This window comes from Atractosteus spatula, chromosome 4 (genome assembly GCF_055471065.1).
Source record: "Atractosteus spatula isolate fAtrSpa1 chromosome 4, fAtrSpa1.hap1, whole genome shotgun sequence".
NCBI lineage: Eukaryota > Metazoa > Chordata > Actinopteri > Semionotiformes > Lepisosteidae > Atractosteus > Atractosteus spatula.
The window spans coordinates 64,541,866-64,567,064 of NC_142709.1; the positions used below are offsets into that span (position 1 = coordinate 64,541,866).

General features: G+C 37.6%; 1 protein-coding gene across 7 annotated transcripts in view; it reads left to right on the plus strand.

The window, feature by feature from the left end:
* tp63 (tumor protein p63) overlaps positions 1-25,199 on the plus strand; it is a 68,174-nt gene that overhangs the window by 33,729 nt on the left and 9,246 nt on the right. For 4 of the 7 annotated variants that reach the window (XM_088912947.1, XM_088912948.1, XM_088912953.1 and 1 more), the window contains 7 exons: positions 8,382-8,639; positions 22,615-22,801; positions 23,291-23,406; positions 23,972-24,081; positions 24,270-24,406; positions 24,558-24,640; positions 24,766-24,890. In XM_088912947.1, coding sequence (XP_088769073.1) covers positions 8,382-8,639; positions 22,615-22,801; positions 23,291-23,406; positions 23,972-24,081; positions 24,270-24,406; positions 24,558-24,640; positions 24,766-24,890 — 1,016 coding nt within the window. The remainder of the gene's footprint in view (positions 1-8,381; positions 8,640-22,614; positions 22,802-23,290; positions 23,407-23,971; positions 24,082-24,269; positions 24,407-24,557; positions 24,641-24,765; positions 24,891-25,199) is intronic. The other 3 variants (XM_088912949.1, XM_088912951.1, XM_088912952.1) reach the window with 1 other exon arrangement.

Consider the following 25,199-nt stretch of genomic DNA (forward strand, 5'->3'; position numbering starts at 1 on the left):
AAGTACAGTGCCTTTACCCTGGGAAAATTATTTTTAAGTTTCTAATTACTGCCCTCAGTGATTTCCAGTACAATAGCTGTTGTGCCTTAAAAAGTAACACCAGAGGATCTGGGTTCTGGAAGGGTGTGTGAAGATTCTTAGACACATATAGGTCTTTTCTTTTTAAAGTCTGTGAAAATGAGTATGAAGAGTAGGCAGCCTACTCATGAACTATCAAAAATTGTTGACTACAGTAATTGATATCCACTTACTGGTCCGAGGTACAATGTACATGACAGCTTTAAGAATTGTAGAATCTGTTTCTAATATTTAAAAACTAGCTAGGAAGCCTGTTATTTTCCATCTAGTTATCTACAAGCTTAATTAATTTCTTTTCACTATAGGTTTGTTTAGTAGGAGGAATATGGATGTGCCCAACTAAAAAAACTAATGTTCTCTTCCTTTCATCAGGTAGAAGGCAAAAAAAATCGTATGTGCCTAAGCTAAGAATTACATTTCATATTTTAACCTGAATTTAAAACACTTTAATTCATGTAATTCCAAAGTGAATAATTTTATAGAAAAATTACAAAATTACTCTCCTCAATGGAAGTTCATTATGAATTTGTGGCTGTGGTTTCAAAACACATTAACCTCATAGCAGATTTCTGTCAAAAGGCTCAGTTTGTCGAATCACACAGAGGCAGAACTAAACTTAAAATGCTTTCTACATTTTTAAACTGATCTTGCTGCTCATGGTCCAAGCAGTTGGGTTTTATCCAATAACTCTGCTCTAATTTCCTCATTTTTTTCATAGTGGGGTTTATTTTTTTCCCCATTCAGCATAAAGCAGTTGATAAAATGCAAATTAGATACATGAAATAGAAATGAAATTTAAAAACATGTTCTTGAACAGTGATGCAATTTCTCATAATTTATATTGACTTACATTGCTTGCATTACATTTATAATCTGCTTTTAATTTAGAGATGAAATAACATTATAATTATTGAAGATTTAGGCTAATTGATAGAGCTGTCTTGTTCATTTTAACACACCTTGACTAAATAGCTTAACTTTTAAGTTTACAGGACTGCATAGTTTACTGGATATTGCATAAATGTGTCTTTGCTTTGACGGCAGATTCATTTCATAGCCCTGCCTGACGCAAATAAAGAAATTAAGGCGCTTTTCTTTACCTGCATTTGTTTATAAAGGGTCAAATTTTATATCTCTCATGGGGAGCATTTCATCCATTAGAACATAACCCTCTAACCCATTATGTTTAGTATTTTCCTTAATTGGTTTAAATGGGTGCTGGTGCTCACCTGAAATAACCTGATATGCCTTTCTCACAAGGCGAATGGAACCTCGTTTTGTAGTTTGCTTCTTATCCTGTTGACAATTCCAACTGCCACACAAGCACTTACAGCTCAGCCCAGGTGATACAAGAGCAAGGAATGACAGCTCTTTTATCCCTTAGGGTACTCATTTACTTATAGTGGCTTCTTCGGAGAAGACCCAGCTTTCAAATTTTGTGTAGCAGGGAAAAACAAATGCTTGCAGCTTTGTATTTTGACAAATGTAACGGTTTGTTAAAAAAAATGGAAAAAGTGAATGGTGTTGCTTTTCTTGAAAGGCCTTAAACGTGAAAGAATTTCAGTGTTGTCAGTAAATCCCTAACATTGATTTCCATGAGTAGTTTAAAGGAGGTGTATGTTTTCTGAGATGTAGGAAACAGACTCCAGCAGACTCATTCTTCCCCATTTAGAGGGAAGCTGCAGGAAAAGAGTGGAATATTCCAGTAGCTCTCCCTAATCATCTCGATAAAACAACACATAATTGTGTAAGGGTCTGTATGTCTTTCTACAACACGGTGATGCAATTTATCCGCTGACAAAAAGCTAGCTATGAAAGAATCAGTTGCACATTTCTAATCTTTCTGGATTGTAAGATACACATACAGTTTATAGACAAGGATACAGTGCTAGGCAGCATGTATTTTTCTGGTGTCTGCTATACACTATGTGCACTTGAAGTGTCTGTGTCAGTGCTGGGTGTAGCCAGCACTTTTTCAGTGCTGGACAGTAGGTTTTCACCACACTGTCCCTGAGAACCAGCTGAATTGGGTTTTGTCATTTGTTACCCGATTTAGATTAATTGGATTGTCATGCCAAAGTCAGAAAGACCTCTGTGTCTTTCAGTTTTAAAACTTAAACTTTCTCTGTTCATTATCAAGGAGCATTATGGTGAGGTCCTTTTTTCCCACAGCCATCGTAAAATGGGATGAAGAAGAGGTAGTTGTAGAGAAAGATAATGATGTTGCTTTTTTAAGATATGTTAGGATGATTACTTAAATGTTTTTTTCTATGGCATATTTCATTTACTGTACATGCTACATGTGGGGAGATTCGATAAATTAAGGAGGAATTACTCATGCCTTTTGTTAGTAAACCAACAAAGATCAGAAGCTTTCAGTAGGTACTGATTGAAGAAGAGAGACAGAGCCAACTGGCCTCTTGTTTATAATCTTTATTTAGCAGTAATTACAAGACCTAAGACAGCATCAAGACAAAACGTTAAAATGAAAACGTTCAATTTTCTGCTTTTACTTTAAACATTTGTTTATTAATATAATGTAATTATAAGAATTAAGTGTGATGTAAGTCTTACAACTTCTCAAGGGGTAAGATGTTACTGGCACATTGATCAGACGAGGAAATTTCTATGTCTTGAATAACCTTCGTAACCTTTGCTAGGTTAATTAAAGGTTGCTTGGTCCATCAAGGGCTGTGATTTACAACTCTTCAGCTAAGCAGCCTACTGAAGGGTCTTTGCTTAAAGGCAGCTATAAACAGAAGTATTTCTAAGAGGAGTTAAAATGGTTATTAAATGACTACTGTATTGCAGTGTAATAAGATATGAGTTAAAGGAATGGAAATAAATTCCTAGCGTACAAAAAAAATCAGTAATTTAAACTTCTAGTTAATCTTCTTTGATAAAGACATTGTAAAAGTCATATTAGACTTATTTTTTAAATTGAACTCTTCCTCTATGGCTCAGATGTACCTCTGTTGTGTTTTGAAAAATCTTGGATCAGAGGATGTTTAAAAGTTCGATCAGTTTTCAGGCATTGAAATAAAGTGGAATTTATATTTTTAAGGTTGGGGGAAGTAATTGTAAGAAATGTATTGAACACCGATGAGGTTCTTATTAACAAATCCATGATAATGTCATTTATCGTCTGAAAAAAATGTGGATTTTGCTTATCAACAATATGCTTATTCTCTGTGACCTGTCATAAACACTTCAGTACTTTTTAAGAATTTAAGTAGAGGATAAAAAATGAAAGGGCACTGTTCTTCTCAACACTTACTTGAGAAATACAGTACTTGAGAAAACATTGCTTGATTTAGTTTACATGTGTAGCTGGGGGATCAGTGACTAACTGGAGGAAGTTACTCTGATTACAGGACCTGTAGTGCTGGAATTGGCAGTAGTTATGGATAGTTATTCTTTGTTGTTGTTTTTGTATTATGTAAAAATATTTTGGAGTTCTTCACCTATTACAGATAAACATTTCTTAATAATTACAGAGCTGTCCACCACAACATCATGGTGTTTTATATGAGCCTGATATTATCACTGTACCTCAGTGAGAATCCAACGTTTTACACTATTACCCAAAGTCAGTGATTTCAATGGCTTGGAGCTACAGTTTGGATAGCACTGTCTTGCACGTGATCCTTGATTCAGGACTTTGTAGGCTGTATTAAAAAGCAAGAGGAATCTTGCAATCTTTCTTCATGAAGCAGCTCTGCACAGTATGTCTCAAACCGCTATAAAATTGCCATGTTTTATGTTATCTTGTTTTCCTTAAAATTTGTATTGATGGGATACAGTAGATTTTAAATTTTTTACCCCCCTAATAGTAGCTTTTCTTTTGGCAGCTTTCAAGTTATTTAAATTATCGATAATTATATCAGTTAATTAATGATAATTATTTATGATTTTGACTGCATTACATGCTTTGACTCAACTGGTTTAGGGAAGAGTTATAAGTGTTGGGCATAGAGAAATGCATTTTGCAGTCTTCTAAAAATCTAGAATGTTCTAGAATGTTCATTGAGCCTGTGAGGTCCTATATCGTCCGAATACAGTTGTGTTTTAGAGTCCAGCATTGTGTGTGCAGCTCTCTGGGTTAGCCTCGCAGCAACAGCGTGGCAGGTGAAAGACATAAAAAAGCAATTTCATCCCGTAGAACAATGAGGTGACCCCAGAACAAAATCTTGAAAAAGCCCCTCTAAGTCCCCACCCACCTTGCACCAAAATAGATGGTGTACTTTTGCATGCATGCACAACTGAAACAACAGTTCTATTTTCATGTATGATTAATCTACTAGCCCGCTTTGAGAATCCTTTCAGCTCTTGCTTGAGTAAGATATTACCTTCCATCTTCTCCACATCCGACTCAGAAAATAAAGGAGTTCTACTGCCTTTCCACTGCAAAGTGTTCTATTGTCCCTTAATTGCCCCATTGTATAAGAGCGCGTGCCCTGAAAAACCTTACCCTTCTGTAAGAGCAGACTGGAGGGTTTAGTAATGTAGGGTTTTTTTTTTAAATCCTCCCTCTTGGTGCACACACATATCGCCCTACACCTGCCTCCACTTTGCATTGTTCAAAGCCAGGCCTTTCAGAGTCGTGGTGTCATTGTTCAGAGGCCGTGTTGGCTCGTGGCTCACACACACAGTGACCCTTATCTGCAAACAACACAAAGCTATCCCCTCCGGCGCTTGAGGAGAGGTGTAGTGAGACACCGGACTGCCGCTCTCAGGTGTATGTTTGTGTGTGTTGGTGTCACCTGGCACAGACAGCACCTGCTGATGGGCGGGGACTGGACAGCTGCTGGCCGTCAGGCCTGAAATAAAAAAGTCTAAAGAGATTAATAGCCGTCTAAAGAGCCACAGAGACATGGCACCTAGTCCAGGAATGTGTGGTTATAAATGGAATGGAATGAAATGAATGGCCACCAGAGCAGTCAGGGTGCTGCTGGCGGATACCCACATGCTTCCCTGCTCTCCCTAAGTGACTGCCATTTTAGTTTGCAGCTCCCCTTCCATTGCGCAGGACCGAGTGATTGAACAGTAGCCGGCACACAGATTGGAAAAAAAAGTCCTTGTCTCTCAGCACCGGAGCTTTCTCAAATGCTTGTGTAACTGGGTTCTTTGAGTTCACCTAAAGATATTACTGAGACAAATCAGTTAATTTATCCATCAGATTCTTCAGATGTGTTAGAACAGGGTGTACCTGTATGTGCTTATTAAAGATGATTTAAATGCACATGAAAGTACGGACAAGATAATTATTTTTAGGATGTTATCGCTCTGTTCTGACCTTCGCTTTTGACATTGTGTTAGCCAAATGTGTCTCGTGAACCAGGTTATAGGTTAAAAAGTGAGTTAAAAATGTTGTGCAAGCTGAAAAACGGCAGATGTTTGTTACTTTTGAGTTTTCATTAGAAAGTTTGTTTACTTACATACAGTATACAATATATATCTCTCTCATTACATCATAAGTCTAAAAACTACATGTTGTATAAAATATATAATATTATATAAATTATAAAAATATAAAGAATAAAATAATATATATAATATATATTATATATAATATTTGAATATAATACTCAAAGCCAGTAGACAAAGCATAGCTAGGGATTATTAGAGGAAATAAAAACTAATTAAATGAGATTTTAGAATTGGACAGCATATAGCGGTCTTACCACATTTAGGGGGAAAATTCATATAACTATTCACTTGTTTATGCTCCATCAACTTACCTCGGAAATGAAATCAAGTCTCTAAAGTACAGTTTTGAATGTAAAAAATGGTTGTATAAATGTTGACAGAATGTCTTTCCCATAAGAAAGAAAGAAATGAATCTAAAGTTTCAGACATGAAGCCTCTTAGAAAAAAAACAGGTTTCACCAGAGCAATGAGATCATTGGATTTGCTTGTTTAATAAACCTCTTTAAAGCCATTGAAAACGGTTGACTGTGTTTGACAGGTCCAGTTGTCATTTTCAGAAATGTGAGCAGACCTTAACAGGACGTCTTACGTTTTTCACTACGTCTGCTAGCTTCCTTCTCATTCTGTGGGCGTTTCCAAACAGTTTGCTAGTCCATCCACCAGGATAGTCCTCTGAAACATGAGTGATATAAAAACATTTTGCATTCCTTTCAAATGGTGTATCTTATTCTTCATCTTATTCATACGCATCAGAATAAGTGTGAAAACCACCCCCAGTTTCATTATCTACATATGGCTAGTAGAACTTACAGAAAAGAATGAATTCAGGTTATTGTTCTATACAGTAGATGTTGTGCAGTTGTTTACTATAAAAATCACCTTTTTGATTACACGCAGAACCACTAATGGCTGGCAAGTGTATCTGGTACATACAGTATTTGGGGTTCAGTCTGTTGTATCTGTTAATTACCCGTTTTATTAAAATAACATAAGTGTTGTAATTAATTTTGATCTACAGAACTGAACTCCCTGGGGCTCTTTTTTTTCCCCTTTTAGTTTTATTTCTAAGTGAAAGCACAAAGCAAAAACAAGCAGAGCTTCTTCAGTGACGCAGTACAAAGAGGTGTATTTTCCACTGAACTAAGCAGGCAAGTTGGTCAACCAGTTTTTTAACTAAAATATAAACAATCTGTGTACTCCAATATGAAAACGTTTAAGTAATCTGTATTACATTGAAGCAAAAGTGATGCATTTCTTTAAATGTAGGCCAAATGGGAAGACTCTTGTCTCCATTGTGTCATTGTTTCACTCGACTAACCTCTCAGTTTTTTAACATATACATTAGACTTTTTTATCACAGACCAGGAAAGGATAATATACCTGATTTTGACACATGTTCTCTTAATGCAGGGATCCTTAACCCTCGTCTTGGAGAATTCCCATTTTTATCTTTTAGAGATGACAATTAAATAGTCAATTTCTAAAGACGTGGACCATTTTGTTTGGGATCCATTAAACATGCAGTTTGTTAAATTAAGCAATTTAGAGATCATTTGAACAATCATTACCCAAGGACCACTGTCTCCTTAACTGAACAAAATGCTTGCTTAAATGATCACATATTTACAAATGTGTTACCGATAACAAGAGGCATACAAAATTGAGTGGCATAAAACTTGCTTGATTGGGGCTCTCTAGGAGCAGGAGTGGAGATCCCTGTCTTAGTAAATGACTGAATCAATCCTCATACCGATCCCATCTACTTACCACAAAGGACAAAAACTGTGTGCATTACCATGTCAAATAAAAGGCACGCTCACATACAGTACTAGAAACTAAGTGGTTCTCAAATGTAGTTTTATGGCAGATCATTACTGCACATATATGAAGCTTTTACTATGCTTGCTGTTTTTATATTGTCATTCTTTCCTTTTCAGAACACCCCTGCTGTCAGTAACATCTACTAAACAAGCACTGGCTTCTACTTTAATAACACTCTGCCACACAGATTGTTCTGAGGGTTGCCCGTTTGTAATATGTTTTCCGTCTGCATCAGAAGATAAGGAAATGTCTAACACAATGCTGACTGCTCATGATTCTGATTACAAACAAGTCTCGTCTCTCTTACATGTGTAAAGCAGGCTGCAGAGTATGATTGTGTGATTTATCTTTGAATAAACTGAATAATACACCATTATTTCAATGTACTGTAAAAATGTTCCCTAAGGATATGATATTAGTTATACAGTAAATGATTTCATGTTAGCAGGGAGTTGTTCGTGGATCCGCAACAGTTCCATGTTGCTATGTGCTAAGTAGTGAGGAATTACTTTAACCAAATATTTCAGGATGGACACCAACTGCAATGGATTGGAAGTGTGTCTACTCCTAAACCTGTTCATACCAAGTGTTTGTTCATCACATATTATCCCCCTATGGTGTGCGGTGTATCACTGACGACTGTTCTAGCACAGGCGTTTCTTGTCATTTCTGCAGATTGTAACTACTTAATATAATTAGAGTTGACAGTCCTTCTGTACCACCATTTGTGCTTGAGTCAATTTAAATAACATAGACAGGGAGAACTCAAAGAGAATTTTGAAGAGTTACAGTACCTTGCAATTAAAGATGCTTGAGTGTGTAATTTCATTGTTAAAATATATGAAGGGACCCCTAAGCCCCTGTTTCATCAAATGTGTCAAATTCACATGTCCAGAGAATGAATTAGACCTCAAATCAAACAGTCAAGGAGACAGTAGATACATATTAGAATACATTGGAAACATTCTCACCATTGTTTGAGTCCTTGATATTTTTTTTTTCTTTCTACTCAGACTCTTGTGTAACTCAGCACACTGTTTCCTTGTCTCCAGTCACAGTACACCAACCTGGGGCTCCTGAACAGCATGGACCAGCAGATGCAGAGCGGTGGATCGTCCTCCACCAGCCCCTATAACAATGAGCATGCTCAGAACAACGTCACCGCCCCGTCGCCATATGCCCAGCCCAGCTCCACATTTGATGCCCTCTCCCCATCGCCTGCCATCCCCTCGAACACAGACTACCCAGGGCCACACACCTTCGATGTGTCCTTCCAGCAGTCCAGCACCGCGAAGTCAGCCACCTGGACAGTGAGTGCCTCTCCTTTTTCCGTACGCAGTATGTTCGTGGGGAGGGTGTTCACATCCTCCATGCTCATGCACTCTTCACTCATCTGTGAGATCAAATTGCCTAGCAATTGTTTGTGAAGAGGTTTACACAAAGTTCTAGACAGCATTCATGAAACATGTCAGATTATATACAGTACGTGCATGAGCATCTGACTGTCTTTACCAACAAGTGTCTTGGTCTCAACTGCTGATGGACACATTGTAACACTGTTGCCGTGACATTTTTGCTTTTTGCTCGGCTTCCAGCAGAGTTTGCAGCTGTGAACAAAGTTTTAAAAAGATGGAGAGGTGGTCAAACCCTAATTTTGCCCACTTCCTCCTACCTATGTATAAATGTCATGCTTCTTCCTCCTTACTTACACATTTTGCTTTCATGTCCCTCCCTCTGCTCCATTTTCATCCCTGCAGCTGATCCTTTAATTAAAAAGGTGGGGGCATTCCAAATCATGCCTCGTTTCTACCTTAATTGAAGATTGACTGAGCTACTAGTTTGGAATTTAAGATTTACCCTTTACAGGTAGTCTTACTGAAGATGTATGGGAGTAAATGTTTCTTGGTCGGGATCAACACTTTAAAAAACCTGGCCCAAGTAATAGCTCATAAGGTTTGTAGAAAACTTCCTCTCCAGTGACCTCTGTGCACCAGAGTGTCTACTCTGAAAGTGTAAGTCGTAGTTGGCATATGTTTGCATTAGCTTTCTTCAAGTTGATGTGGAGGCCTTATGCTCAATTCGGAAGATGGAACATGATATCAAAATGCCATTAGAAAAAGAATATACCCTATTGGCTTTTACTACTTTGGCCCAGTGTTAGCCTTAAGGTGGAGATATTTTAATTGCTTGAAAAAAAAAAGTTTTCCATATTATAAAGCAATATTCTATATATTAATTTATCCTCTAACAGGGTATAATTAGATCAGCATATTATACTACATCTAAATGGTGAGTCATGAATTTTACACTTTTTACATCAAGAAACATTTTTGTTATTGTTTTTCTACATTACTGAAAAAGACATTCATAGCCAATTTCCTGCACCAGTAGTATTGAAAATGTTACACAAATAATGGTCACCAAAAGATATGTATAGTAAAAATATATCTGCAATGTAGATATACTACAAAATCCCTAAGGAAACAAAGGGAAAATTTGGCACAATTTTTTTTTTAATGTTTTTCCTTTTTTTTTAGAAATTAATATTTAAACATTACAATGTGCTACTTATCTTACTTCTAGGAAAAGCGTGTGTGGCAAGAGCAATAGGCTTATTGCATAAATCACAGCACTGAAATAATGCGCCTTTAAGTAAACAGGTGGATTACAGAAGGAAGTTTTGGGGCAGTATTGCAGTCATTGGTTGCACTCAGTGTGGGATAGTGACAGTTGCCCAATTCCCACACTGACTTTCTCATCCTTTCATTTTCACATCCAAAAAAAAAGTGTCTGTCAAATGCGCAATTGTTTTGTGAGAACTTTACTAGGGTGTGAGCACCACACCTTAGTACTGTCAGAGCTGTACTGTCCCATGCTCTGTCTATTAAGACCCTGTCTGTGTGATTTAAAAATGATAGATTATTGCTGAATAATCCATGAGACTGTATTATCAAGGTGGGTGTGCTTATTGCATAGAGTGATAGCTTTTCTATTTAACATACCGAGTTAATCCAATTAAGAATTTGATCATATTCAGCAGTTTTTAGCTCTGTGCAGGGAGTCCATTCCTTCAAGAAAGGTTGTAGTTCTTGGAAAATATAAAGGAAAATCTGTGTGCAGCAGTCCCATTGTGACTTGGTTTTTAGCGGCATATTGATTTGAATGACTGACAGAGGTGAGGCATGTAGGTGGTGCCTACTAGCCAGTAGGTGGTGCAACACATAGGTATTGGGTAACCATATCATGACCCACATTACAGAACTGGGTCAAAGAATCAGTGACGCAAATAGTTCCACTGTTCAAGCCAGCCTTGTTAGTGTTAATGGCAAGCTTCACAGTAGACACTTTTTTTACATGAATGCAACTACAGTAACTTTGTCCATATCATGCCATTCACTGCAAATCTCTAGAAATGAACAAAACTGACATTAATTTGATAATATGCTGTGTTTATCCTAATCTGTATCTTGCAATATTAATTCAACTTATTTCTTAAGCAGATAATTTTACCAAGGTCTTTTTATTTAGAAGCCATCATTACAAAAAAAAAACTATTAATTCTAAGTGGCTAAAATAGGACTTGCAGCCAAAAAACTAATGATGCAGGTGAGCTATCTGGATCTGATGTTGGTTTAGCAAGACCAATTTTTTAAATTAATTACCATACAGGTATATATATATTAGATTGTAAAGTATTTTTAACAGGGAGTGTTTTAAAATATTCCCTGGACAAAAGGATATACTAAGCAAATAAATAATAACAATAACAAAATCTATATAAAGGGACTCCTAAGTGGTCTTCAGAAATAACCCTTATGCTCTTAATCAAAGCAGGACTGAAGTCAGCCCTATAATCCTTTTTTAGAGTCACTGTATCTCCTGTTGCATGGCTGAGGCCCACTTGTGATGTCATCATCATGGCTTTGATGATGAAAGACCCATAGAGCTCTTAGTGTTCTTCTGAGAGGACCGTGGGATTGGTAGCTGGAATTAATGTTATGCCTGCCGTTCTGTCTGATGATTGTTTTCTGGAGATGAACCTAATCCTCTACCTACACCTTAACATTTTCCTTTCTCAAACTGTGGGCTGAAAAGTCTCAAGAACCTTTCGTCAAATTTCCTAGGAATTTAGGTTTAATTTCCAATTAGCACAAGTTTTATTTCCCTAAAAAAGACATTCAGGTTCTCAATCTCCTGTCTCAAATTCATGGAGCACCAACATTTCTTCTCTCCTTTGGTTTGAAGACTTCTGTTAAAAATAAATCTTCATAGTTTTGCCAACACACAATATATTTTGTTCTAAGCATAATAATCCATGCATAATCCAGCTAAGTCTTAAATTTGGATTTAAGAAAAATCTGTTGACTTGATTATCTTCAGTCATTGCTTGCTTTGATTATTAATACATTGGATTTTTTAGTAATCATCAAAAGGTCCCAGGGAATGTTCAGGAACAATTATTTTCAGCAAAATGTTTTTTTTGTACAGTAGGATAGGCTTACTAGTATTTAAAGTCCAACATTTGTAATGTCTGCACGTTGTTTTTTCTGAAACTGCCTTTCCTTCCATCCAAGCAGTTAACTTGAAAAGAAATAGAAAAGCCAATGTTTTCTGTGTCTCGGGGGGCTTGGGAGGAAGACAGCGAAGGATTAGCTTTTAAAGCAGCAGACTTCACGAACACTAAGGCAGAGGCTGCCAAAAATAATACCTCTCTGAAAATTGTACTGGTTTACCTGCATCCTGCATTTCTCTGCCAAGCCTTGGAGTTCTGAATGGGTTAAGCTCAGGAACAAGTCTTGGATTCTGCTGCGGGCAAAGAGGGTGGAACGGTGAGTTTGGAGATGAGTGTTCTTGCTAAAAGCAAGATGCGGCTTGCCAAAGAACACCTGCAACCATCCCATTCCGCACGAGATGGGGCTGAGACTTGTTTGTGTGAAGAAGCCTGTTCCAACTTGTCTGTCACAGCAAATTGAGCCTTAAATCCAGGCTGTGAGAGAAGGGGGGGGGGAGCCAGAACTGAAGATTTACTGATAGGAAAATGTTTTCTGGGTAATGCTTTTGTAAAGCAAGATTTCAAACAGGTTTATTATGAGGCTGAAATGTTCAAACAATCTAAGATTACCTGTACCATGCCTCTCGATTGGCAGCACTTTGAATAGCAGAAGTGAAAGATTTGACTAATTCAAAAGGAAGTGATTTTTTTTCTTTTAAAAGCATTAAACTGTCACTGTGGAAATCTGGAGTTCTGAAAACTGTGTTTTTCAACATTATTGGTGTATTTGGAGTTCTTTTAATTGGTTTTAAAATAAATTATTTTATTCTTGAAAAAATAATGTTGCCTTTAAAGCTCTTTGGTGCTATCTGGACCCTAATATTGCTATTTTTTTTAAATGTATTTATTCCAGCAAAGGTGTGCTGGGTGAATTGATTTGGTCTTGTTGCTATTATGTGGGAAAGAGGACCAATGTGTATTTTATGTGAAGGAAACACCTGAACAATTGTAAGACAAAGATTAGAATCTGGCATAGTTCACAGTAGCTCTTTCAAGAACTAAGGGTTGGAATCCATCATAATGAAGCAGAAACCTGCCACTTCTAATTACAAAGTTTAAAGTTGTGGCCTGAGCAAAGAAAAGAGTACTTCTTCCAGCAAGAGGTAATTGTAAACTCAAGTATCAAGTATCAAGTTTTATTAGAAAATATTCTGTTGACTCAAAAAGTGACAATGTAAATGTCATTTACATGTGAACATTTCTGTTCAAATTCTAGCAATTTAGGTTGTAATTTACAGTACTTTGTAAACAGGTCCATGTTCACTTTGGTGGGCGCTGTGCACAGTATAATTTACAGTTTTAATTTATTAACTCTATGAACTAAATGCAGGTCCTGAACAGAAACACTGTCAGCTATGAAGGGAAATTGCCTTGGATTGGCAATTGGATTGCCCTAGTTCATTGTCATTTTCTGATGTTGTTCTGCAAGCCCCAAAAATAACTGTAGTGTTGGGAATTCCTCAAATATTAAGATTCACTAATTGTAAAAGTGGCACATCTTGGAACTCTGACAGTGAAATTGCCCTTGATCATTATCTCTTTGTGAATTTGAGAGATGCAGATTTTGTGTCATCACAGGAGCAGATGCTCTCTCAATTGTAAACAAACTGGAATGCATCCATAATTTAATGGCGGACTTCAGGTGTAGTACAGTAGGTGTGGAAATGCCCAGTTTAGAAAAATAGTGTATTTTGCACTCAGACTCTGAAGTGCAGTCCTTTATTTGAACATGCATGGATTCAGAGTTTTCATTTCTGCTGTATGTTGGCCACAGTCATTTTTTGATACGGCTTTGATTAATGCTTCCTTATCTCCCTTGAAAATTCCTTGTCTGACTGATCTTGTTCTATGTCTTGGGTCCGTCTTTTCAGGATTTAATTGTGGGATCATTCCATTGTGAAAAGGGAGCCACTCCTCAAACTATCAGCAAGAAACAAACTACGGTACAAAGCGAAACCTTGATATTTATCAATGGTAGAGAGGAAATAGTGGGAATCTGTTGCATCTTTCCTGTAAGTGCCATAGGTTCAGGAAGCAGTTTTTTGTTTTTTGTTTTTTGTTTTTCCTTTAAGTGAAATGTTGTTAACCCAAGAACACGAGTATTTGACTCATAAATGCTTAAACTTTTTCCATGGTAAGAGGCAGGTGTGCTTTGTTACTAGGGGGAAAAAACACATTTTTGTTAGATTAAACAGGTTTAGGAGAAGCTACAGACATGACAATACTTGTCAGGTATGAACAAGACAAGACCAGAGGCGCCAAATGAGCTTGGTTAAAGCCATGGATGCTGTCAGGACTTGCCTGGGCCCTGCAGCCCGCAGCATTTGTCTGGAGAGAAGGAGCTCGGCAACTCGTTCCAGATTTCCACAAGAACAGACCTGCTACAGCTTGTGCTGAGGGGGGGGCGTAGTGTTTGAGGTAAACAGGAAAATTACTCATCTTAATGATGTGTTTTACTGCCTTAGATTTTAGTTATCTGCGCATTTGGAGCATAGCGTCCTCAAATGGGTGGTTTCGCAAAACTTTTTGGAAATATAGTCGAAGGGAAAGGTTCTATACAGGCTGATATTTAATTAGATTTCGGCATTAATAATAAAGCTGGCCAAATGGGATTTAGAATTATAGAATCTTCACTCCACATGAAACTTTTTTTTGTCCTTTTTTGCAGTAACGGATCAATTATACCATGGGAAAAGGTTGTTGTATTGCTTATATTGCCAAGTCACATGTAAAATCCTACGTCTGTCCTAAACAATGTGCTGCAGTTTGTTGGAGGTGGTTACAAATGAGGTTTATTTGCACACAGTATTGAAAAAACACATAAAAAGTATTTGTTTAATTAATTCATAATTCATTAGCAAAGAATTATTAATCCCAAAGTTTGTTTTGTAATTAGTCAAATGCCTCAGCAAATCAAATCTTTTCTGTGTTATATATAGGCTTGCTCCTTTTATATAATTAAACTACAGACTTTTTCTAGTACCGACATCCCAGGAGTAGATTCAAACAATCAGGATCCAGGCAGTTAAGACAGTCACACAGACATGGGTGAGAGAACCGTTAGGGAACAGGAAATGAATCCTAAAGGAAGGAGTTTAAATGAATCTGTGACAACAGTGGAAAACATCTAGGCAAGAAAAGACAAAATGGCTGAAGTAAAGTACAGAGCACAGTACAGTTCTACTACATATAATGATCAGAAAACAATTATTAGAACTAAATGAGAGGATCACCTTTATGGAAATAGGATACTAAGGGATAGTCAAGATTTGGATCAGCTCTTGGGTGTATTTGGACTGAGAACTGGTAATACTCAATGAGGAGTGGAGATAGAAGTAAATGCACAAACTGGGTGATGTACTATAAGACACATAGTAGGACAACCACTCTTCATAATTTATATCAGTGATGTCAATTCTGGCCAAGTCAATAAACTAGTTAGTTTTTAATTATACCAAAACAGGAGGAAGAGAAAAATATATTAGCAGCCAATTAAACTAAAAAAGATTTAGTCATACAGTAATTCAACACTTGGCAAGCACCTGGCAGAGAATTAGTTACAGATTTCAAACGCATAAAACAAATTCAAAATGGAAAATCCACTGGAGCTTGAAGAGACTATTTATGAAAAAAAATCTCAACAAAAACAAGTAAGCAACAAATGGCCTCCCCTCATCTGTAACCTTGTGTTATGTTCTTCCGATCACAGCCACCCATGGATTGTGAATATTAATCACTTGAACAAAATGGTAGAACCCTAATGTCTGTGTCTTCTCTCCTGTCATGGATGGAGTGAGCCCTGCATGCATAACAGGGCTTATCTGGTGCTTTACCCAGTTGAGGTGATGGAATATGCTAGGAGACTTGATTCTTGATTCTCTAGGGACTTGAAAACAACCTTTTGATGCAGCAGAAATTCACCAGGCTTTGGAAGATGCTCCATGTGGCTCAGGGCTGGGGTTTGCCTGACAGGCATGTTGTATTCAATGAAAATCCTTTTTGCCCCACAACAATCAATCCCAACATCAATCCGAACAATGCCAAGGATTTAAATAAGGTGTTAGTCATTGATGCCTTTTGCTGCCAGGAAGTGCTGTCTTCTGCAGGCTCTCTGTTAACAGTGCTTGAAAAGTGTACTGTGGGATAGTGTGAGGAAGCCCCGTGTGGTTCTGTGAGGAGAGGTCCCTGACAGAGAGTATTAGAATCCCAGAGCAGCTGGCTGATTTACCTCTTCAACAAGCAGAACTGTTTTTTAGTCTGTACAATATAATGTACAACAGACCACCACAAAATCTCTAAATGCTTGGTATTTGATAAACTCTTCCAGCTTTAATATTGAATCTGTAAAATGGAAACAAATCCACATTAGCCTAAAGCAACGGAGGAAGAAAATCAATTGTTTTTTGTGGAAAATAATTAATTATTTGGCCAATAATACATTGTCATCCACCTGACCCAAGAATGATGTTAACTGCATCGACTACCAATAGTATTAAGAAATAATGGCTCATTAAGTGTTGTACAGGTACTCCTACATGAGGTGCTTGTTTTTCTTAAATACTGTATGCCAATTCTTTTATTTTCTGTTTTCATTTAATTTTGATTTCATTGACTGAAACCAAAACAGTTATTCCCAACATCCAAGGTCTTAAGAAAGATATTAGTCATAATTATATTTCCTGCAAATAAGTGCTGTCTTCTGTGGGCTTTGTGTTATAGTATTGTGAGATATTAATGATCCAAGTTTCACTATCCATTATGCTATTAGGAAGTATACAGAATAGTTCCAACTAAAGTGGAGTAATTAGAACATTAGTTATGCAGTAAAATTGGGATTTTTTTTAAATAGTGTAGTTTCTGCAAATGTTTTGGTGAAACAATATAATTTTCAGTAACACTGTATTTTACTCTTTTTCTGGTACTGCATGGAATTCGAATTTTGCAAGAAAATATGTCTCTTGATTTAATACTTTGTATAATATTTTTTACAAAGCTTGCAATCCTCTAGGTTGTATTTTTGGCTTATATTTCCTCATGTACCCACAGTATCTGGGTGGTGATTTAAATATGAAGTCTGAAGTGCTTGTTTGACAGAAAAGGTTCTGTGAATGCAAGCTAAGATTTATTTTAAGTGAAGAAATCTGCTTTATGTGTTTCCATCATTTTAATGGAACTTCAGTTTGTTGCAACACCGTGTTTCATTCCAAAAATAATAAAAACACCTTAAAACTGTCATATAATTTATGAACTTACATAAACATAAAAACATAAAAGTGTTGCAGATGTAAGCTCTTTAAGTTAAACAAAGGAGAGAAGTTAGAAAAAACTTTGAAGTTTCCCTCATCCACTGATAAAAGCAAACAATAGATTTTTATTAAAAATATTAATGTGAAATGAGCAGGAAAGGAATGAACAAAATAGCTCATTCTGTCTTGTGTTCTTTTAGAATATTGTCTGCGTTTTGACAGATAATGAAGTTAAAGCACAGGGAAGATAATTATATGTTAGGGCTTCAGGCCCACCCATTGTGGTCACCAAATCCACATTTTTTTTGCTTCTCCCAACTTTGCTTCTTTCCCTTAAAAGAAAACAGAGTGAGGGAATACTTGTGCTTTCACAATTTGTGGCTTCGGGGCTAGGATGCCTTAAATACTGGGAGAGCATTGTGTGCGTGTGTGTGTCTGTGTGTGCGCACAAGCTTGCATTAGAATTTTCTCTAGATCTGTGTAAATTGAACTGTTTGTCTAGAGGTGAAGGTGGAGGAGGCAATGTCAGCATTCTTGATGAGCTCAGGCAGCGTGGCTGGAACGTGGCCCGAAACCTCAAGGCGGGACACTAGTCTCAGTCACCATTAGCTCTTGCGTGTGTGCTGCATCTGCAGGTCCACACACAGGAATTGCCTAGGTAGTCCATCATCTTGCACTTCTGAAGCATAGCCCTGATTTTTATTTTCTCTTGCCTTTGCTTCTGTCCCTTTCCATTCTGGTTTTCCCTTAGTTGTGTTGATGTTTTGAGTTCCTACATACTGTTGGTTGGGCATATTTTTGATTCATGTGCAGTGCTCCCATTACTTTTAATGGTATCATTTTGTGAATGCTACCAGTTTTATCATGTACTGCAGCTGTGTCCATTTCCTACTCATAAGATGCTGTGATTTGTAAAATATAGATTGGGTCTGCATTTAATGGTAGGCTGCAGCCTGTTCGATTCATTCCTAACACAGCATTAGAGATATAATGATAAACAATGACAGCAGTGCAATGGTTTTTAATTACTGTAACTCATTCTGACTGTTTAGCTGTCTCAGAAGAACCTCTTGAATGGCTCAATACCTCTCGTTGTTTTTTTTAACAAAACAATTATTTCAATGTTAAACCTCCTTAATCGTCTTCTGAATTAAACTTTTTCCAGAGTGTTCTCGGCAGTACAGAACCAGTGCGCTGTTCCTTTAAAGTGAAAAATTACACCTCCGAGGCAGAAATATTTTGCTGCTATGAGTCTCACTGGGTGCAGCTGCTTTCGCCGTAGAGTATTAGGAGTGTTTAAGGATGTTTGAGCCCTGGGGGTACTGAAAATTACTGTGACACATTCTTTGTGTTTTCTTTCTTTTTCTCCTTTTATTTTTTTTTAATTTTTGTGGTTTAGCTTGTGTAAATGTTCCCATCCTGTCGCGTGGTGTCTGATACGGAACACAGCGTCTCTCAGCCCACCTGCTTTGCCTCAGGTCTTGTATTACTGTGCACAAGATTGGTTTTCTCTCTGGGTTAATTTACCTCATTGTAATAAGGGTTCAGGGTGTAAGTGTGAGTGTTTAAGTCTTGGAACGAGAGGGCAATTCTTAGGACCTGCAGATTTCAACACATGTATAGTAAAAGACAATGAAGCTTTAGTTTTCTTGGTTTTAGTGAATTAGTGAATTTAATGCAACACTGAAAGAACTTAATTACAGCTGCTTAGGGTCACAGTAAAGCTTAATGACCAAATGTGAAAATAAGATCATATCTTAGATAACATTATTGTACTACAGTATGTGACTTTATGTGCTTTGTCTACCAGATTGTACAGCCAATTAAAAGTAAAGGGGTACTCAATGACAAGGATAGACAGACCATTTTGTCCAAAAATTATATATTTTTTGGAAACAAGTACTCTTTTGTACTGTTTTATATCGGTGTTTTCTTTGTAAAGATGATGTATTGTATCACGCAGTGCACAAGGCAAAGCTCAGTATCGGGAGGGGCTGCAATTCAAATAGGTGTTGCCTGGCGTTTCTGAACAGGCTGGTGAAAGCAAATTAGCCATACAGCATGATGTTCTGTGCCACACCTTGCCACACCAGGCTAATCCCCAGTGAAACAGCACACAGTGAGGTTGGGCAGAGACCAGTCTGGCTGAACACACTTCTATGGCATTCCTATTGATCATCTAGGGAGGGGCCACAGGACAGCTACTGAACCCTAGCCAACAATAATTAAAGGCTACTGCAGTAGCCTCCTTACAGTAGGTGGTACTGAGAGATCTGCAACTTTACAATTTCCCATGCATTCACTATTGATGTAACATGTTCCGAGATGATTAAAGTTTAAAGCTGAAGATGTAAATCAGGTCAGAAAAGATAGACTACTTTTGCACCACAACATACTTAGAATGAAAAAAAGACCAGGCAAATCTTTATCTGTGGTTTTCATTTCCATTCCATTTAAGTTTAGGAAAAAGACCCAAAATAGTTTTTTTTCTTTTTCATGGAATGATTTATCTTTCTAGATCATTTACTCTTGCAACACACACTCATTTTCTTCTCTTTTTGTGTACAGGCTTACTGTAAATACATGAGCTGTGTGCGTTAAAATATCAGCACAAATTCACACTTTGGTGAACTCCTTCGGTTGTTTTAGGCTTCAATCACTGAAAATGCTTTGAAAGTCCCGAGGAAAAGGGCAGGTGTTCCAGTTACAAGTTTTTGGCACAAATGTGTGTTGGTTTTAGAAGGGAAGAGGGAGGTAAAGATTGGCATTGTGAAAATATTATTGCCAAGTTTGTGTAACTTTATAACTCAACTGAGGCAGGTGGTGGGAAGGGCTCCATTCATTGGAACATTTCATAAGAAAGTTAATAGAAATGGAATTTAATGTGCCATTGTTCTAGGAAATAGCCTCTAGCAATGTTCACAATCTCTTTTTTTTTGATGAATCTCAAAAGAATGTTTTCTCCACTTTTTTTCCCACCTGTATTGAAAGTACAAGCTTAAACGCTTAAAGATACGATGAAGTACATTCCCAAAAAAGGTAGCAAAGCCCTCTTTCACTTAACATCATTTGAAAACATTTAAGAGTAAATCTTAAGCAGCATTTACACAACAAGATAAAAGATCTTTATAAAAAAACTGACAATTTTAAGTGGATTCAGTTGATACTTTCCTTTGCTTTTGAAAATATGTTCTATATCATAAGGTACTATAGGAATGAAGATAGGAAACTAAATAACACAAATGATATTATTTTTGTCTGTAAAACTACATATTATATGCGGTTTCAGTTTCTTTCGTAAACTTTTTTTCACGTTCAGGTGTTTAACACCAATGAAGCAAGATGAGCCAAATGTCTAATCGTTTAGGACCCTTCTTGTACTCTTTGAGAGTTCCACAAACCTTTATTTACTATTCATTTTCTATTTTTTTCCTGGAATTCATCACGTGAGTAGTAATCACAGATAAGAATTGAAGGCTGCTACATTTTCCATACATTGCATATTATGAGTTAATGTTATGTAGGCTCATTCTACAGATATTCTTGTGTGGATACGTCAACTTGTGGCCTATGTGGCTCTCTGGTTCACAGACAGTGACATCCAGCACTACTCAATCATGTCCTCTGATGAAAGCGGTGATTCCTGTGGTTGATGACATAGTTTCAAGAATGACAGCTTAGTCAGTCAGAGACAATAAAATGGTTGGTAGAGTACACGTCACATCTCTGACCTTCTCCTCTTACAATAACACCTAGATTATTAAGCATTTAAATTGCAACACTGTCTGCCATTGTACCACTTTTCGTCATTAAAGTTTAGAACTTAAATTGTAACTTTAAGTAACAGTGAGCAATCAGATACCTTTATTTACTCTTCATAAATACATTTTGCAATCTCTGGTTTGCAATCATGAAAAAATAAAAGGTTGAGAGACACCCTGCTCCTAGATGGGATGCTATAGAATTTGATTTCTTTGGCTCTTAATACCATACTAGGATAATGACCATAAATAGTTAGGTCATTAACTGTAGGTTTTATTTTCCCAATCAATTCCCAAATCAATTGCCAAATCCTTGGTCTTTTGCTGATTTTATTTGAAAGAACTGACTGTATAAGTGTACAAAGTTGCCAACTGCTCATTGAAATCTCTCCTCAGTGTTTGCTGTTTCTATGATAGCTGTATTATGAAGTATTTTATAATACGTCAGCACTATTGCTTTTATCCTTATGTCTATTAGGTCAAAAACTAGAACCTTTTTTTACAAGGAAGCATATAAGCACACTAGTGGGGTTTTTAAAAAACTGAGCTAGATGGAGCACACCATCTATAAATCATTTGCATGTTTCTTGTAAACAAATATTCCAAGATGAAGTTTGTTTCTCATAATTTAGTTTTAACAATCTGGGCTGATCTGTGTTTTTTTTTGTAAATAGTAGGTTTGGTGGTGATATATAATTCACTGGAATGCACAGGGAATTAAGTCCTGTAGGTTTTATAGGAGCTGGTTTGCGTTTTTCCTTGGAAGTGCCTGCAGATTTGGCATGCAGACGTCAGTGATTCAGGGTGCGTCTCCCCCTCCTCCAGCTGTTCTGACACAGTCTTTAATGATGACATTCTCCTGTGGAAACATTAATTACAGGACAGACGTTAAATGGCACCAGAAGGAAAATTCTCTAGGGAAAAAATACCTGCCTTCTTTTAAGTTCTGAGGTTTCCCATGTGTTAAATTTCTTTTAATGGAAAAAGCCTCACGCATTGTGTATCTCGAAGAACTTTCTCTCTTGAACACTCATGCTCTTCTTGTACCTGAAGAAGAAGATGGGGTGGAAGAGGTAATTTTTAGACGAGAAAAGTAAGAAGAGCCGAAAATAAAACTGAAATTCAGTGTTGCTCTGGTCAGGTGTTTTTATTGGATTTATTTCTTGGAGGCTTGTAGGAAGAAAAGCTCATTTCCTCCAGCTAGCACTAGCTGTCCATTAAGGAGCAGTGGACCTTGTAGTACTGTACTGTATGTCAAAAGCTAAACAGTTCATGCCTTTCCTACGTGGCTTGTTGGAAGTCTGAGATCTGTGAATGAGTTCGGAAAGGATCTCCGAATCTATTTGTTCACAGTTCTCACCTTCCAAACCTTGCATGGAATTCTGCTCTCAGATTTTTGGAGTCCATTTCCCACTTGCCCCTACTCATTACCACCCTTGCTTGGGTTCTCACAACACAAGAAATATTATTATTTTCCCACTTTTTCTTCCATTCGTGCACAAATGAGAGGGTTGTACAGCTAAAACATTTGTTACCTTCTTTTATAGTTTTCAGGGGGGAGTTAACCTCTAGAGTTAAACTTCTTTTGTAACTCATAAGCTGGGGCAGCTTCCTCATGCGCTCAGTTTTTGTTACTGTATCTTTAGTCTGTACAGTATGTTATTTTTTGTTCTTTTATTCTGTTTTAGAGACTTAGGTCTTAGGTCTTTTCTTTTTCCTTCCACAGTACTCCACAGAACTGAAGAAGCTGTACTGCCAGATTGCCAAGACGTGCCCCATCCAGATCAAAGTGATGACGCCTCCTCCACAAGGGGCGGTCATACGGGCCATGCCAGTCTACAAGAAGGCCGAGCACGTCACTGAGGTGGTCAAGCGCTGCCCCAATCACGAACTCAGCCGCGAGTTCAATGACGGTAAAAAGGCATTCTCACAGCAGCCGAGAAAAACTGGAAGAGCATTCAATTCTAACTTCCATTCTCTGTGTAGAGCCCTTCCTTTCTTTAACCCTGACATTCTGTTTTTAGATTTCTACTCTTGCTACTGGTTTCCAGACACATTCAAATGCGTCTTACAGATTTATTTTAACTCTTGAATATATAACGTCTTCTTTTCAGGCACAACTCTCGTCATTTGGACTGAATGTAAAAACATACAGTATTACTCATCTGAAATAAAAGTTATAGGTCAGTCTAATATTCAATGTGTGTCTTTTTCGATGTTAACTTATACTGTACAACAATCATTGTGTGTGTCTGGCAAATGAGCTCTCCTTCTGAGGTCACAGCCACAATATTTGTAATGCTTTATCTGTCTCATCAAGTGCTATTTGGAATAGTAAGTTTGCTTACTTCAGTTAAAGCTCTGCATCTTTTAACTTTGCTTTGCCTTTGTTCATTCTGCAGGTCAGATAGCTCCACCCAGCCACCTTATTCGTGTGGAGGGGAACAGCCATGCCCAGTATGTTGAGGACTCAATGACAGGTCGCCAAAGTGTTCTGGTGCCTTATGAACCGCCCCAGGTAAATATTCTGTACTATCTGCTATCTAACACTGTCACCTGTAAGTCATCTGCAGTCTACATAGCTTCCTGTCTTCCAGGCCACAGTGCAACTCATTGTTATGACTATTGTGGCATATTTAAGCCTAGTCACTCCACAAAGTCTGGCTGAACTCTATGACCCTTTCAACTCTCCCAGTCCTAAAAAAAAAAATCCCGATATTGTCTTTCCTGAATGCACTTGAATGAATGATCTTTTCCTTTAGGTACAGGTTTTCCCATCACATCATCATCAATTTGGTGTTTACAGTAGACCATGTCTAAATAAAATCTTTAAACTATTCTGATCTTCCGTTTATGGGACGTAATACTGTACAGAAAAAACAGCCTTCACAAAGCTCACCTAGTTCTCTAAAGAAAGAAACCTGTTGTTTTCTAACAGAATCTCCAGAAATTAAAATATAATGCTAATACAGTATGATATAAAAAGTGAAAATAAAAGACCGTACAGCTAATTTACATCAGTGTAATCATGTGTTGTTAAGTTTCATCTCCTGTGTAACTTCACCTTTGTCTTCCTCACACAGGTGGGCACTGAGTTCACCACCATCCTGTACAACTTCATGTGCAACAGCAGCTGTGTCGGAGGGATGAACCGCCGCCCCATCCTCATCATTGTCACGCTGGAAACCAGAGAGTAAGCCTGAACGTCTCTGACAGTGGGGTTCAAGCCAGTTCAGACGGAGCACCAATTTCCCGATCAGTTCTGATGACAGAGGATCTACTGTATTTCTGATTAACTGCGCTTGATCGCATTTGTTGCTCAAGGTAAAAGTGGGAAAGCAGGTTCCTCACTGATGTTTTTGCTTTTCACACTGATTCCAGTGGACAGGTTCTCGGTCGGCGCTGCTTTGAGGCCCGGATCTGCGCCTGCCCTGGGAGAGACCGCAAGGCAGATGAAGACAGCATCCGCAAACAGCAGGTCACAGATGGCACAAAGAGCAGTGATGGTACGAAACGCCGTAAGTAGCTGGCGGGGCTGGTGCAGGGTAGCCTGTTCTGCATGCTGCACATTAATATCTCCAAGCTTTAGTTTAAGCCTTCTGTCAGTGCCCCTGCTTGTTCGAGCCTTGTTGTTTTGTAACCTACTTAATTTTGTTCCCTTTTTTGTAGCTTTCCGTCAAGCATCGCATGGGATTCAGATGACATCCATCAAGAAGCGAAGACCTACAGACGACGAGTTATTTTGTCTGCCTGTAAGTGCACCACAATGTTCAGCATTGTTGCAGTGATGTTGAGGACATGATATTACTGTACTGTACTGTCTGAGACTGGTTAATGTAAATAGATGGTTGATTTCTTTTTTCTTCTTTTTTTGTAGATAAAAGGGCGTGAAATCTATGAGATTTTGTTGAAAATTAAGGAGTCTTTGGAGCTCATGCAGTTTCTACCACAGCATACAATTGAGACATACAGACAACAGCAGCAGAATCTGATCCAGAAACAGTGAGTACAACACTGGTGCAAAAAAAAAATGACTCCATAAATAGTTGTTTGCTGAAATGCTTTGCTTCTATACTGTTAGCTTTTAGTCTTGATTTATCATTTTATTTAAGCTCTTTGTCTAGAAGAGCATAAGATTAAAATGAGCTTTAAGAGTTGCAAAGTAAATCTTGGGAAAGAGAAGCAGAAATTGCCCAATTCCAGCCTCAGCTTGTTTAAATTTCTGTGTCTGATACCTGTTGAAATTGCTAAGCTGTTTCATTGCTAAGATGAATTTATCTGTGATATGGATGGCTCAGCTAAAATTCATTA